The 14,501-nt window shown below is 40.5% G+C and overlaps 1 protein-coding gene across 4 annotated transcripts in view; it reads left to right on the forward strand.

The window, feature by feature from the left end:
• The window catches only part of dis3l (DIS3 like exosome 3'-5' exoribonuclease), a 48,496-nt gene that overhangs the window by 33,185 nt on the left and 810 nt on the right, over positions 1-14,501 (forward strand). For all 4 annotated transcript variants that reach the window (XM_041175000.1, XM_041175002.1, XM_041175004.1 and 1 more), the window contains 3 exons: positions 3,448-3,626; positions 4,984-5,126; positions 13,923-14,097. In XM_041175000.1, coding sequence (XP_041030934.1) covers positions 3,448-3,626; positions 4,984-5,126; positions 13,923-14,097 — 497 coding nt within the window. The remainder of the gene's footprint in view (positions 1-3,447; positions 3,627-4,983; positions 5,127-13,922; positions 14,098-14,501) is intronic.

The following is a 14,501-nucleotide window of genomic DNA, read 5'->3' on the forward strand; positions in this document are numbered from 1 at the left end:
AATGGGAGGTGGTGGCATAGTGATATTGTCACTGACTAGTATTCCAGAGATTCAGGGTAATGCTCTGGGGACCAGGGTTCGAATTCCAGATGGTGAAATTTGAATTCAATAAAAATTGGGAATTAAATAATGAAACCAATTGATTGTCGTAAAAACCCATCTGGTTCACTAGTGTCCATTAGGAAAGGAAATCTGAAGACCTACATGTGACTTCAGGTCCACAGCAATGTGGTTGACTCTTAAATGCCCTCTGAGCAAGGGCAATTAGGAATGGGCACCCACATCCCATGAACGAATAAAAAAAATTTAAATTCAAGACATTGCTGAACTAGGAGCCAATGTAGGGCCAGTGATGGAGACTTGGTAAATTTAAAACGCTTGGTGCTAATTTCACCCTACAGTCCAGATTACCACAACTAAAGGGGGAAAAATTCTTTTGGTATTTCCTGTCAGAAATTACCCCAGCAATTCATTTACTGCCCATTTTCAATGCTGGAAACAACTTATAAAATTGTTGGAAAGTTGCCTACTAATATTATTAAAAAGAGGATCTGTTTAAGCAAATACGCTGCAGTTTCTGTGTATTTAAAGACCCTGCAATTCTCATCAAAGCCAGCAGCAACACTTGTCCTTTTGAAACTGTCATCGTTTTTCAGTTGAAGAGCACAACCAGAGGAAAGTTTGGGAAGTCTGATTATCAATATTTCAAAATAAGGGAATCTCTTCTCAAAGCAAATTGTGTCATAGGTTGGTCAGGCTTTTTCAAAAAGTAAAACTAAGACAAGTAAAGTTTTAAAAATTGGTGCCTTGTTTGGGCACCTGATCAGGGTTGTCATCCTCTAACTGGCTCCCAACTATGGTGGTAGAGCCCAGGGCTCAGTCTTGGTCCCCTGTGTCTCTAACTATTCTGCTGGTCCCCAATGCCTCGAGTCAATTTTAAAATTGTTTCACTTTGGATCCTTTCAGCTGGCTGAGACGGAGAGCAGACTTTCATTCATCAGTCTGGCTGTATTTGAAACAAGGCCTTTGAAGTGACTGATTGTTAGAACTTACTGTGGCATCTTGTTCTTTGCTCAAATCTGTGCTGCTTTGATATCACTGAACTCCCTCTAGCACCTTCATTTTATCCCTTTAGTAAAGAAATGCTTTAATCTGAGCTGGTCTGGTTGGTGGCAGTCTATTTCTGTGAATTAACAGCTCTATTGCAGGCATTGTGTGATAATTACCATTGTGGAGGCAGCTTGGCATTTATCTTTTCTTCTTGTAAATGTGTGAGTTTCACTCCAAGCAAAAATTGTACACTGCATTTTTGTGTGTGTGGGGGTGGGGGGTATCCGGGGGGTTTGGCTTAAGCTTAAGTACTGTGTTTTTGACATCGATCAGCCTTCAGAGAAAATGCTGAATTGAAGGCACATTTCCAAAGAGGCGTAAAAGCATTATTGATGGAAACTGAAGACAGGTTTGGTCCATGTTCTTAGAATGGTAGATGGTGTTGACAATATCTTCACGAATAATATTCTGATGGACATTTACAAAACTAATAGAATTAACTTGTAAAATTAAGATATATATATAGAGTAGAGGATGCTCCTCAGTGTGGTTGGGATTAAAGTGTGATGTTGAGATTTGTGTAAATGGAACTTTACCAAAACTCCTTCCTTTCCCCCTTAGACTGAGCTGAAACTGTGTAAGAACCTAAATAATAGAGAAGCCCGTAACTGAAAAATATTTTGACCCTTACGTTGATTTACTTCCATTTTGTTTGTACTTATTTTGTTATGATTTGCATTGAGTTTAGGCTGTGAATAATTCTTGAGCTACTTGTGAAGCTGTCTGGCTTGACATTGCACTGAATGATTTTCTAAGTTCTTGTTGACTTGGAGACCATCCAGTTTCACCACAGCAATAATGAAAATGTTTTCCAGCTATTTCAAGACATAATTTTATTGTTCTATCATAACTGTTAAGAGAAAAACAGCATGTCTACGGACTAGGAATGTCCTACATTTGATTCTTGGTGTGTGGTGAGGTAGCTGGACTCAATGTCAGCATTGAGAGAGAGGATTACAGTTAGCCTCATGCCCTGGTTTGAGGAGGGGATAAATCAACAAGCGTTACACTCCTTACTGGTGTCCAGTGACCCCTGCTGAAAAAGGAATGTGTGGACAACACAGAACTTTGCTACAATGTGCTGCATAGTGCAATAGGCATCGACACTCTGCTCACGCATGAAGAATGACTGGTTGGCTGTTGCATTAGACAGCAAGTTCCATGGAAATGCATCCCAGAAGAAGGAGTGAGAGCTCTGGAGGGGAAAAGCAGAGAGGAGAAAGTAGGAAGGAGAAAAAGTAACAAATATAGGGACTGTTTCCACTTTTATGTCAAGTACCTAGTGCTTTTATGAGGTTGGGAGATAGACACCTTTTTACATGATTCATCTGCAAACTACAGGCAAGAAAAGCTGTTTTCATGTTCCTTAGTTAACTTGGTTACTTTAATCTGTTTAAATCTGCATTTTTCATATTATCTTGCGAAATGCATTAGTTGGGTCTTCATGGCAACTGGTAACTATTGAGTTTTCATTTGCTTTTGATAGTCAAGCATTCTACAGGCAAAAAAGCCAGGCTTTTAGATGGGATTTAGATCTAGAATTTTGAACCTGTTAAACAGCAAAAGATGAAGGAGATTCCAGGATTACTCTGAGTCCAACAGTACTGAAAAAGCTCTCAAAACCTCAGGCACACTCAAATGCTTACAGGACTGAGTTGACTGGGCTTTGATAGCTGGATTGCTAAAGCTGCAGACCACAGGTTAGACATCTCAAACCAGCATGAATCTTTCCAGGTCTCCCATCTTCCAGGTGGTCTTGAGTGAGACAACTAGTTTTGTATCAAACAATGGACAAGTTGTACTCTAGAAGTGTAGCGAATAGGAACTAGATTGAAGTTTGAATTAATTTTGCACAGGGCATATTCAGCTGGCAAACAGTTAACTTTGAGCCTGAGCTAGATTTGAACTAGGTTACAAAGAACTGCCGCACTGAGTCCCTCTTAGGAAACCAAAGGCAATGTGTAGAAAGATCAATGCCTATTAGCTGCATTAGTTGTTCAAGTATAATACAGGGAAACAAGTTCATTTTATAATTTTTTAAAAATCTTCAGTAGGAATATAGTTTTGTTGAGGCAAATCCAGGATTAGAGTCTAATACAGGTTATGATTTATTTTATATCAGTGGAAGCTATAGTGCTGCAATGTAAAATATCAGTTAACATTTTGAGATGACCTTGGAAAGCAAGTGATGGAAACAGCTTTCAAACCTGCCCCTTTTCAGAATTGCTCTTGTACACTTGCACTTATAAAACAAAATTGCTAAAGTCCCAAGACCAGGTTGTCTACACAACCTGACACCGATCTATATGATAAGGACTACTTTGTGTCTTATCACAGGTCTTGCTCTGGAGAAATACACTCATTTCACTTCTCCAATCAGAAGATATGCAGATATAGTGGTACATAGACTACTGATGGCGGCTATAATGAAGGATAAGAAATTGGAACCGGAAGATCCGTTGCTCAGCAACAAAGATTTAGCAGAATTATGTCAGCATATCAACAACAAGAATAAGGTGAGTAGGCAAATAATTCAGTAGCCATTTTTCCATTTTTTTTAAAAAAAAGCCTAATGTAATTGTATATGTATCATCATAGTCACATTAGGGAGAAGGAATAAACAAAAGATTTTGCAGATGTTATTAGTAACGTTGCACATTGAAATGGAATGGTTAAACAACTTTTCACTGATAGTCCTTTAAAGAGTGAGCTGGAAGAGTGGACATTGCATTACTTTAGTACAGTCCTATGACCTACATTTGAATCCAGCCTAAATTAATGGTCAATAGACATTGAATGGACAAAAAGACTGCCAGAATTTGATTTAAAATTGCAAGTTTTACACGGGCCACATGGATGGCTAATGTAGGAAATTAAAATGTCTTGTTCACCCTGTAGAGAATGTAACTCTGTAGTTGGAATTGAAGCGTACTTGAGGTGGAGTGTAAATTGTATCTCACCACACAAAACCTGACCTGGGAATGCCTGATGCTGTCCTTGAGTTCAAAAAGCAAAACTATCTTCCACATTTTGAACAGCAAAATGTAAAAATATTCAACGATCAATATGGATATCAAGCTTTGCTGGAGAAGTACATTGTAGTCAAGAAGTCATACTCTTTTTCAATAACCAATAAATTAACACATCCACAGCAAAATCTCAGCTCAGAACATTGAGGGAGCAGATAACAGATTCCTCAGAGAGGAAAACCTGCCTCATATCTCCAAGTGCTCTGCTCGAGTCCTCTGACAATAGCTTGCTTGGTTCAAAAAGGAAGAGAAAATAGCTTAAAAACATAGAAAAGATTGTTTAATGGTCTGAACACCATGAATATTTTATCCTTACTAAAAAAAGTTGATGTAAAAACTCTGGGAAATCAATTAGTTACTTCCTCCACTGTGCAAAAGATAGGAACAATAACATTTAGTCTTTTTAAAAATAATCCAGTGACTGAAGCTGCATAGCTCTGAGCATTGCCAGTACTTGACGTAAAAGCTATTCTTCATGTGCGATCCCTTCATTGATTGTTTGGCAGGCAGAGGCTATTCAACATGGGCTAATGAACACAGCCAAACCTCATGAGCACTTACCTAGACTTCCCAGCAGGAGTAATAAAACAATCTTGATCCTGGCTAATGTCTCTCTTCCCATGCAAGGGACGCTGAAGGCAGTTATTGTTAACTTAATACTTTTGTAGTTACACCAGTCGTCAAGCTGGGCTCTGCGTGATCAAAATGTCATTTGGAAAATTTTTAGGGCAAAGGGTCCATAGGAATATGGTAGCAATTCACCAACAGGCAAGTTTGAAAATCATTATTAAAGAGTTGAGTGCTGTGACCTAATTAAATCAGTTCCTCTTCCATTGTTTCTTAGGCTGCTCAGCGCGTGCAGAAACAATCTATAGAGTTATTTCAGTGCATGTACTTTAAGGATAAAGATTCTTCTGATGAGCGTTGCACAGCAGATGGTATCATCTACTCAATACGGGCAAATGGTGTGCTGGTATTTGTGCTAAGGTAAGTTGCTGAGAATGTTCAATAGAATTTAAAAACTAATCTTGATAATTGCAACAATTGAAATTTGCAAACGATTCATGGATTAAGAAGTGGCTGGAATGCATACAATAAACCTGAGTTTGCTCATTTAAAAGTGCATTTCCTTATGCTGTGACTTGATTTATTCATGTGCCCATTCTTGCAAAATTTGGGACAAGGTAGCTCTGCATCACCCAAAAATACATATTCTGATTAAGAATTATGCTTATGGCTGTTCAGGGCTAGACTGAAAAAGGGAGTCTTGTATTTATAAAGCATCCTTCACATTGTTGGCCAGGATATCTGGCTCTCTTACTCTTTGAAAAAGTACCATGGGCATTTCTATATTCATCGGAAAAGTATATGGAGTTTTGGTTTAACATTGTATCTGACAATATGACAATCCCTTAATCATAATAGGAGTGTGCCATTTGGTTCATTGAGCCGCCTCCACCATTTGATAAGATCATGGCTGATCTGACTGTGGCTTTAACTCCACTTTCCTGCCTGTCCCATGACCCTTAGCTCCCTTGTTGATCAAAAATCTAACTCTGCCTTGAATACATTCCACTGCTCTCTGTGAAAGAGAATTCCAAAGACCCCTTATAAGAAATTCCTCCTCATGTGTTTTAAATAGGTGACCTCATTTTTAAACTGTGCCCCCTAGGGAATTCAAAACTGAGAGGAGTCATCCTCCCAGCATCTACCCTGTCAAGCTCTCTCAGAATCTTATGTCTCAATAAGATCACAACTCATCCTTCTCAACTCAATGAATATAGGCCCAATCTGCTCAACTTTTCCTCATAAGACAACCACTTCATCCCAGGAATCAGCACAGTACACTTGTGACTCAGTTGGTAGCAGTCCTTCACTAGTGACGAAGCACAAAATTTAGGCTGGCACTCTAGAAAGTAGTACAAAGGGACTGCAACACAGCTGAAGGTGCTTCTTTTAGGTGAGACATTACACCAAGGTGGACAATCTTATAGTTCAAGGAAGAGCACCAACATCACAAAGACATTATCTAGTCATTATCAGATTGATATTTGTGAGAGCTTGCTGTGCAGAAATTGGCTGCTGCATTTCCTAAAATACAGCTGTGACCATACTTCAAAAACAATTTATTGGCTATAAAGCACTTTGGGGTATCTTGTCTACCTCAGAGTTTGTGTTTTGATGAGTTGAGGGAATCTTAAATCTCGTTTTAAAAATTAACTTCAAGTGCTGTTTAAATTTGAAGTCTCATCCAAGGACCTAAACAGGGAGATGCTATTCAATGGCAGCAACTAAAATAGTTAATTAAGGGAACTAGCTTGAACTGGTTTTTCTGTATCTGGGATCATTCTCAGTGCAACTTTAATGGAGTGAGAGTGCTTGATGAGCTGAGGAGGGAGGTACCCGCTTTGTTTTCTAACTTTTTCACCCTGCAGGATTTGGTTCTTGCTCTGCTACAGGGGAAGAAGCTAGCTGTTTGGTAAATATCTGGAAATGGATAAGTATTCTATTCCAAAGGTTCAAAATGGTACAGGAATTCGTAAGATTTATAAAATACATGAATTAATTCATTACTTAATTATTTTATTCAAAGCACAAAGGTGCAAGGACAGGTGATGCGTCATGACTGCAGCAAGTGGGAACTCCTGGATGCCAGTATGATCCAGGATAAATATGTCTGCAGTAAGTGTCTGTGCCTCAAGGAGCTTCAGCTCAGAGTCATTGATCTGGAGGCTGAGCTACAGGCACTGTGACACATCAGGGAGGGGGAAGATTTACCTGGATGCTTTGTACCAGGAGGCAGTCACACCACTGAGGATAGGGTCTTCTTTCCCTGGCCACCTTCCAAATCAGGAGGCTGTGAGTGAGGCAGGTAAAAGAACCCAGAGGCCAGGAGTATCAGTCTCTCCAATTGTCCAACAAGTTTGAGGTTCTCTCAGCTTATTTGGATGGGACTGGGGACTGCAAGGTGGATGAGCTGACTGACCATGGCACTGTGGTACAGGAAGCCATTCAAGTGGGGGGAGCTGAAAGGAATGTAGTGCTGGTAGGGGACAATACAGTGAGGGGGATTGACACTGTTCTCTGTAGGAATGAGCGAGAGTCCAGATGGCTGTGTTGCCTGCCCGGTGCCAGGAACTAGCAGTAGGCGAATCCATTTGTCGTGGTCCATGTAGGTACCACCGACGTAGGCAGGACAAGGAAGGAGGTTCAGCAGAGTCAGTATGAGGAGCTAGACACCAAATTAAGCAGAACCTCAAAAGGTAATAATATCTGGATTACTACCCAAGCCGTGTGCAAATTTTCATAGAGCAAATAAGATTAGAGAAATGAATGCGTGGCTCAAAGACTGGTGTGGGAGAAGTGTGTTCTGGTTTGTGGGGCATTGGCATCAGTAGTGGGGAAAGTGGGGGCTGTACTTTTGGGACAGTCTACACCTGAAACATGCTAGGACTGATGTTCTCACAAACCGCATAACTAGGGAAGTGGAGAGGGCTTTAAACTAAATAGTGGGGGAAAGGGATCAAATTTGGGAAGATGAGTGGAGACGAGGCAAGAGGCAAAGGTACTAATATGGGAAATAATAAACAGAACATGACAGGAAAGAAGAGTACAAATCTAAGAATAAATCAGCAGAAAAAGCCAGACATCACAAAATAATAAATCAGCAGATAAGGCCAGACATCACAAAATAATAAAAGGACAAAATTAAAAGCTTTATCTAAATGCACGTAGCATTCAAAGCAAAACAGATAAATGATAGCGCAAAAAGAAATAAATGTGATCTGAAAGCCATTACAGAGACATGGCTGCAGGATGACAGATTGGGACCTGAATGTTGAAAGGTATGTGATATTTAGGAAAGACAGGAAAGCTAGGAAAATGTAAAAGCAGATGAGAAATGATAAAGGCAAAAAGTCATTTGTGGGAATGATGTACAGGCCCCCTAATTGTAACTACACGGTAGGAGAGAGTATAAAGGAAGAGAAAATGGGAGCTTCTCAAAGGTACACTGATAATTAGGGGGGGATTTTAATCTACATAGAGACTGGAAGAATCAGATGGGCAAAGGTAGCCTAGATGAGTTCATAAAGTTTTTGGGATGGTCTCTTGGAACAGCACGTTCTGCAGCCAACCAAAGAACAGGCTATACCAGACCTGGTACTGTACAATGAGATGGGATTAGCAGATAACCTCAGTGAAGGAACCCCTAGGTAGCAGCGATCATAATATGATTGAATTTATTTTCAGTTTGAAAGAGAAAGAGCAAGTCCAAGATTAGTATTTTAAACTTAAGGGCAATTATGAAGGCATGATAGCAGAGCTAGCCAGAGCAAACTGACAACTGAGGTTACAGGGATAGGTCCATTGAGATGCAGTTAGACTTTTAAAGGAATATTTCAGAATACACAGAATATATACATTCCAATGAGAGAAAAATTCCAAGGGGAGGACCCACCATCTGTGGTTAACTAAAAAAAAGTTAAAGACTGTGTCAAACTTACAGAAAAAGCATATTAATACGCAAAGATGGGTGGCAGGTCAGAAGATTGTTGTTTATATTCTGTCCAAAGAATAACAAAGATTAATAAGGAGGGAAAAATTAGAGTATGAGAGAAAGCTAGCTGGAAATATAAAGATGGATAGTAAGTTTCTGTAGATATTTAAATAAGAGTTAAAGTGAACATCGGTCCTATAGAAAGTGAGTTTGGGGAATTAATAATAGAAAGTAAGGAGATGAATCAAACAGGTATTTTGCATTGGTTTTCACTATAGAGGATACGAGTAGCATCCCAGAAATAGCTGTAAATCAGGAAATGGAAGGAAGGGAGGAACTCAAATTATAATCACAAGAGAAGTGGTATTGAGCAAATTGTTGGAGCCGCGGGCTGACAAATCCCTGGGTCCTAATGGACTTCACCTGAAGGTCTTGAAAGAAGCGGTTAATGATGCATTCAGTTCAATTATCTAAAATTCCCTAGATTTGGGGAAGATTCCATTAGATTTGAATAAAGGAGTTCCATTTGCTATTTTCCAAAAGGAAGACAAAAAGCAAGAACAAACCGGTCAGTTAGCTTAACATCTGTCAGGGAAAATGTTAGAAGCTATTATTAATGATGTTATAGCATGGCACTTAGAAAAAAAAATCAAGGTAATCAAGCAGATTTTGGGAAAGAGAAATCATGTTTAACCAATTTATTGGACTTCTTTGAAGGAGTCATATGTGGACTTGGTGGACTTTGATGTGGCACCTTATCAAATGCCTTCTGGAAATCTACGGTCATTGCGAAAAATAAAAGCTCATGGTGTGGATGTAATATATTGGCATGGAGAGAAGATTGGGTAGCTAACAGGAAACAGAGGGTAGCCATAAATGGGTCTTTCTGGTTGGCGTGATGTAACAAGCGGTGTGCCACAGGGATCAGTGCTAGGGCTTCAACTTTTTACAATTTATATAAATGACTTGGATGAAAAGAGATGATATGGTTGTTAAATTTGCTGATGACAAAGATAAGTAGGAAAATAAGTTGTGAAGAGGATATAAGGAAGCTACAAAGTGACATAGATAGGTTAAGTGAATGGGCAAAGACCTGGCAAAAGGAATATATTGTGGGAAAATGTGAAATTGTTCATTTTGGCAGGAAGAATTAAAAAAAGCTTATTGTCTAAATGTTGAGAGATTGCAGAGCTGAGATTCAGAGGGATCCAGGTGTCCTAGTGCATGAATCATAAAAGGCTAGTATGCAGGTACAGCAATTAGGAAAGCTAATAGGATGCTATTATTTATTGTGAGGGGAATTGAATACAAACATAGGGAGGTTATGCTTCAATTGTATAGGATACTGGTGGGACCACATCTGGAGCAGTTTAAGGAAAGACATAAATGAATTAGCAGTTCAGGGAAGGTTTAATAGGCCTTTACCAGAAATGGGTGGATTCTCTTATGAGGAAAGGTTGGATAGGTTAGGCTTGTATCCACTGCAGTTTAGCAGAGTAAAAGGTGACTTGATGGAAACCTTTAGGATCCTGAGGGGTCTTGACAGGGTGGATGTGAAGTGGATGTTTCCTCTTGTGGAAGAATCTAGAACTAGGGGGTCACAGTTTAAAGATTTTTAAGACCGAGGTAAGAATTTTTTTCTGAGGGTCGAGTCTTTGTAACTCTTCTTCAAAAGGTGGTGAAAACAGTGTCTTTAAATATTTTAGGTAGAGCTAGATTGATTCTTGATTAACAAGGGGGTGAAAGCAGGAGGTTACAGTCAGATCAACCATGATCTTATTGAATGGTGGAGCAGGCTTGAAGGGCCAAGTGGCCTACTCCTCTCCTAGTTCTTATGTACTATATGAATGCAAGATTTTTTATTTCCCAAACTGGAAGCATTAATATATGGTGCAGAGGGAGAACAAAGACCTTCATTGAGAATGATTTGATGCCAGCACTTTAGCTAATGGAGGAGTATAATTCATTAGGACGGAAGTTTTCCTTCAGCATACTAAGCTGTAGAATGAGGCCACCAGATAAGAACAACAAAGAAAAGTACAGCACAGGAACAGGCCCTTTGGCCCTCCAAGCCTGCACCGATCATATTGCCCGTCAACTAAAACAATTTACATTTCCGGGGTCCGTATCCCTCTATTCGCATCCTATTCGTGTATTTGTCAAGCTGCCTCTTAAACATCTATCGTACCTGCTTCCACCACCTCCTCTGGCAGCAAATTCCAGACACTCACTACCCTCTGCATAAAAAAACTTGCCCCACACATCTCTTATGGAGTTTTTTCCTCTCACCTTAAATCTATGTACCCTAGTAATTAACTCTTCCACCCTGGGAAAAAGCTTCTATCTACTCTGTCCATGCCACTCATAATTTTGTAAACTTCTATCAAGTCGCCCCTCAATCTCTGTCGTTCTAGTGAGAACAATCCGAGTTTCTCCAACCTCTCCTCATAGCTAATAACCTCCAGACCAGGCAGCATCCTGGTAAACCTCCTCTCCAACGCCTCCATATCCTTCTGGTAATGTGGCGACCAGAATTGCACGCAATATTCCAAGTGTGGCCTAACCAAGATTCTATATAGCTGCAGCATGACTTCCCAGCTTTTATACTTAATACCTCTGCCAATGAAGGCAAGCATGCCATGTGCCTTCCTGACTACCTTATCTACCTACATTGCCACTTTCAGTGACTTGTGGACCTGTACACCCAGATCCCTCTGTCCATCAATGCACTTAAGGGTTCTGCCATTTACTGTACAATTCCTGCTTGTATTAGACCTTCCAAAATGCATTACCTCACATTTGTCTGGATTAAACTCCATCTGCCGTTTCTCCGCCCAAGTCTCCAACCGATCTATATCCTGTTGTATCCTTTGACAATCCTCTTCACTATCTACAACTCCTCCAACCTTAGTGTCGTCCGCAAACTTATTAATTAGCCTAGTTACGTTTTCCTCCAAATCATTTATGTATACTACAAACAGCAAAGGTCCCAGCACTGATCCCTGCGGAACTCGTCACAGCTCTCCATTCAGAAAAGCACCCTTCCACTGCTACCCTCTGTCTTCTATGACCAAGCCAATTCTGTATCCATCTTGCCAGCTCACCTCTGATCCTGTGCGACTTTACCTTCTGTACCAGTCTGCCATGAGGGACCTTGTCAAAGGCCTTACTGAAATCTTTGTATATAATATCCACTGCCCTTCCGTTGATCATCTTCGTCACTTCCTCGAAAAACTCGATCAGGTTAGTGAGACACGATCTCCCCTTCACAAAACCATGCTGCCTCTCACTAATACGCCCATTTGCTTCCGAATGGTAGTAAATCCTGTCACGAATAATCTTCTCCAATAATTTCCCTACCACTGACGTAAGGCTCACCGGCCTGTCATTTCTTGGATTATCCCTGCTACCCTTCTTAAACAATGGAATAACATTGGCCATTCTCCAGTCCTCTGAGACCTTACCCATAGCTAGTGAGGATACAAAGATTTCTGTCAAGGCCCTAGCAACATCCTCCCTTGCTTCCCTCAGTACTCTGGGGTAAGATCCCATCTGGCCCTGGGGACTTATCCACTTTAATATTCTTCAAGACGCCTAACACCTCTTTTTTGATCTCAACATGATCCAGGCTAACTCTTCCCTAGACAAATCGACCGCTAAGTCCTCTTTGGTGAATACTGATGAGAAGTATTCATTTAGTATCTCTCCCATTTCTTCTGGCTCCACACACAAGATTCCCACCTCTGTCCCTGAGTGGGCCTACCCTTTCCCTGGCTACCCTCTTGCTTTTTACATATGTATAAAAGGCCTTGGGATTTTCCTTAATCCTGGCTGCCAGTGACTTTTCATGACCCCTTTTAGCCCTCCTGACTCCTTGCTTAAGTTTCTTCCTACTTTCTTTATATTCTCTACGGGCTTCATCTGTTCCAAGCCTTCTAGCCCTTACGAATGCTTCCCTTTTCTTTTTGACTAATCTCACAATATCCTTCGTTATCCAAGGTTCCTGAAACTTGCTATGCTTATCCTTCATCCTAGCAGGAACATGCCAGTCCTGAATTCTTATCAACTGACATTTGAAAGCCCCCCACATCAGTTGTTGATTTGCCCTCAAACATCCGCCTCCAGTCTAGATTCCTGAGTTCCTGCCTAATATTATTATAATTAGCCTTCCCCCAATTAAGCACCTTAATCTGAGGACTCCTGTTATCCTTATCCACCAGTACCTTGAAACTTACTGAATTATGGTCACTTTTCCAGAAATGCTCCCCTACTGAAACTTCGACCACCTGGCCAGGTTCATTCCCTAATACCAGGTCCAGGATTGCCCCTTCCCTAGTTGGACTATCTACATATTGTCTCAGGAAGCCCTCCTGGATGCACCTTACAAATTCTGCACCATCCAAACTCCTAACACTAAGTGATTCCCAGTCAATATAGGGAAAGTTAAAATCAGTCACCACATCAACCCTATTGCTTTTACATCTTTCCAAAATCTGCCTACATAACTGTTCCTCAATCTCCCACCGGCAATTGGGAGGCCTATAGTAAACCCCCAACATTGTGACTGCACCCTTCCTATTCCGGAGCTCTACCCATATTGCCTCGCTGCATAAGCCCATCAAGGTGTCCTCCTGTCGTACAGCTGTGATATTTCCCTTAACCAGCAGTGCAACTCCCCCACCTCTTCTACATTCCTCTTTATCCTGCCTGAAACATCTAAATCCTGGATATTTGCCAGTCCTGTCCATCCTTCAACCAAGTCTCTGTAATAGCAATGACATCATTGTCCCAAGTACTAATCCAAGCTCTAAGCTCATTGCTTTTCCTGATATACTTCTCGCATTGAAACAAATGCATTTCAGACCCCCAGTCCCACTGTGTTCAGTAATTTCTACCTGGCTGCCCTTCACCTTAGTCCGACTGGCCATATTCACTGGTTCCCAGTCATTTATTTCACCTGCTGACCTATTGCTCTGGTTCCTACCCCCCTGCCATACTAGTTTAAACCCTCCCGAGTGACACTAGCAAACCTCGCAGCCAGAATATTGGTGGCCCTCCAGTTTAGATGCAACCCATCCTTCTTGTACAGGTCCCACCTACTCCGGAAGAGATCCCACTGATCTTCCACAACTGCTGGCACATCCCAGCAGAGTTTATTTCTTATCCCTCATTTTGTTTTAGTGTATACTTTGACATTTTCTTTTATATTGAGCAACTATTGTATCTTTTATTTCCTCTGTGTAATTTAATGGCAAAAGTAAATTGAGCTGTACTCTGTAAACCAGGTATGGCATAAAAGCTCCAGCATTCCTAAAGAATAAAGAGGGTCTTGTGATCGCAGCACAGCCTGATGGGTCATGTGTCTGGAAGCCTGGCTCCCTCAAACGCCTTCGAGACAAAATTATCTCCACTTCAATGGATGGAGAATCAGTTACTTTCTCCCTGTTTGATCATATCACTGTAAGTATACAATTTTATAATATACGCACAAATTGCACAGAATTTGAGGTAAAAAAGCAAACAATTTTAGAAATGTACAACATCGAACAGAAAAAGGGCTAGGTTCTGAGTTTCTCCTTTTGATCAAGAACTTCTGGGAATGTGATAAACACATCCGCTTTGTAGAATAATAAGGTTAAGAGTGAGAGAACCAACAAGCAAATAGCAAGAGAAAAATTATAGCAGTGATTCATGACCGTTAAAGTAGAAAATACATTCATAACATTAATTTCAATATTAATGTTTTGTAATTCACTGGGTCTTTACCGTGTGGTTTGTCCTTTTCCCCTATTGTAACACACATTGTTTGGTAGTTTACCCTCTTTCCTCACATTGATGGACAGAACTCATAGTTGCTGTTTGAT

This window comes from Carcharodon carcharias, chromosome 26 (genome assembly GCF_017639515.1).
Source record: "Carcharodon carcharias isolate sCarCar2 chromosome 26, sCarCar2.pri, whole genome shotgun sequence".
In the NCBI taxonomy this organism is placed as follows: Eukaryota; Metazoa; Chordata; class Chondrichthyes; order Lamniformes; family Lamnidae; genus Carcharodon; species Carcharodon carcharias.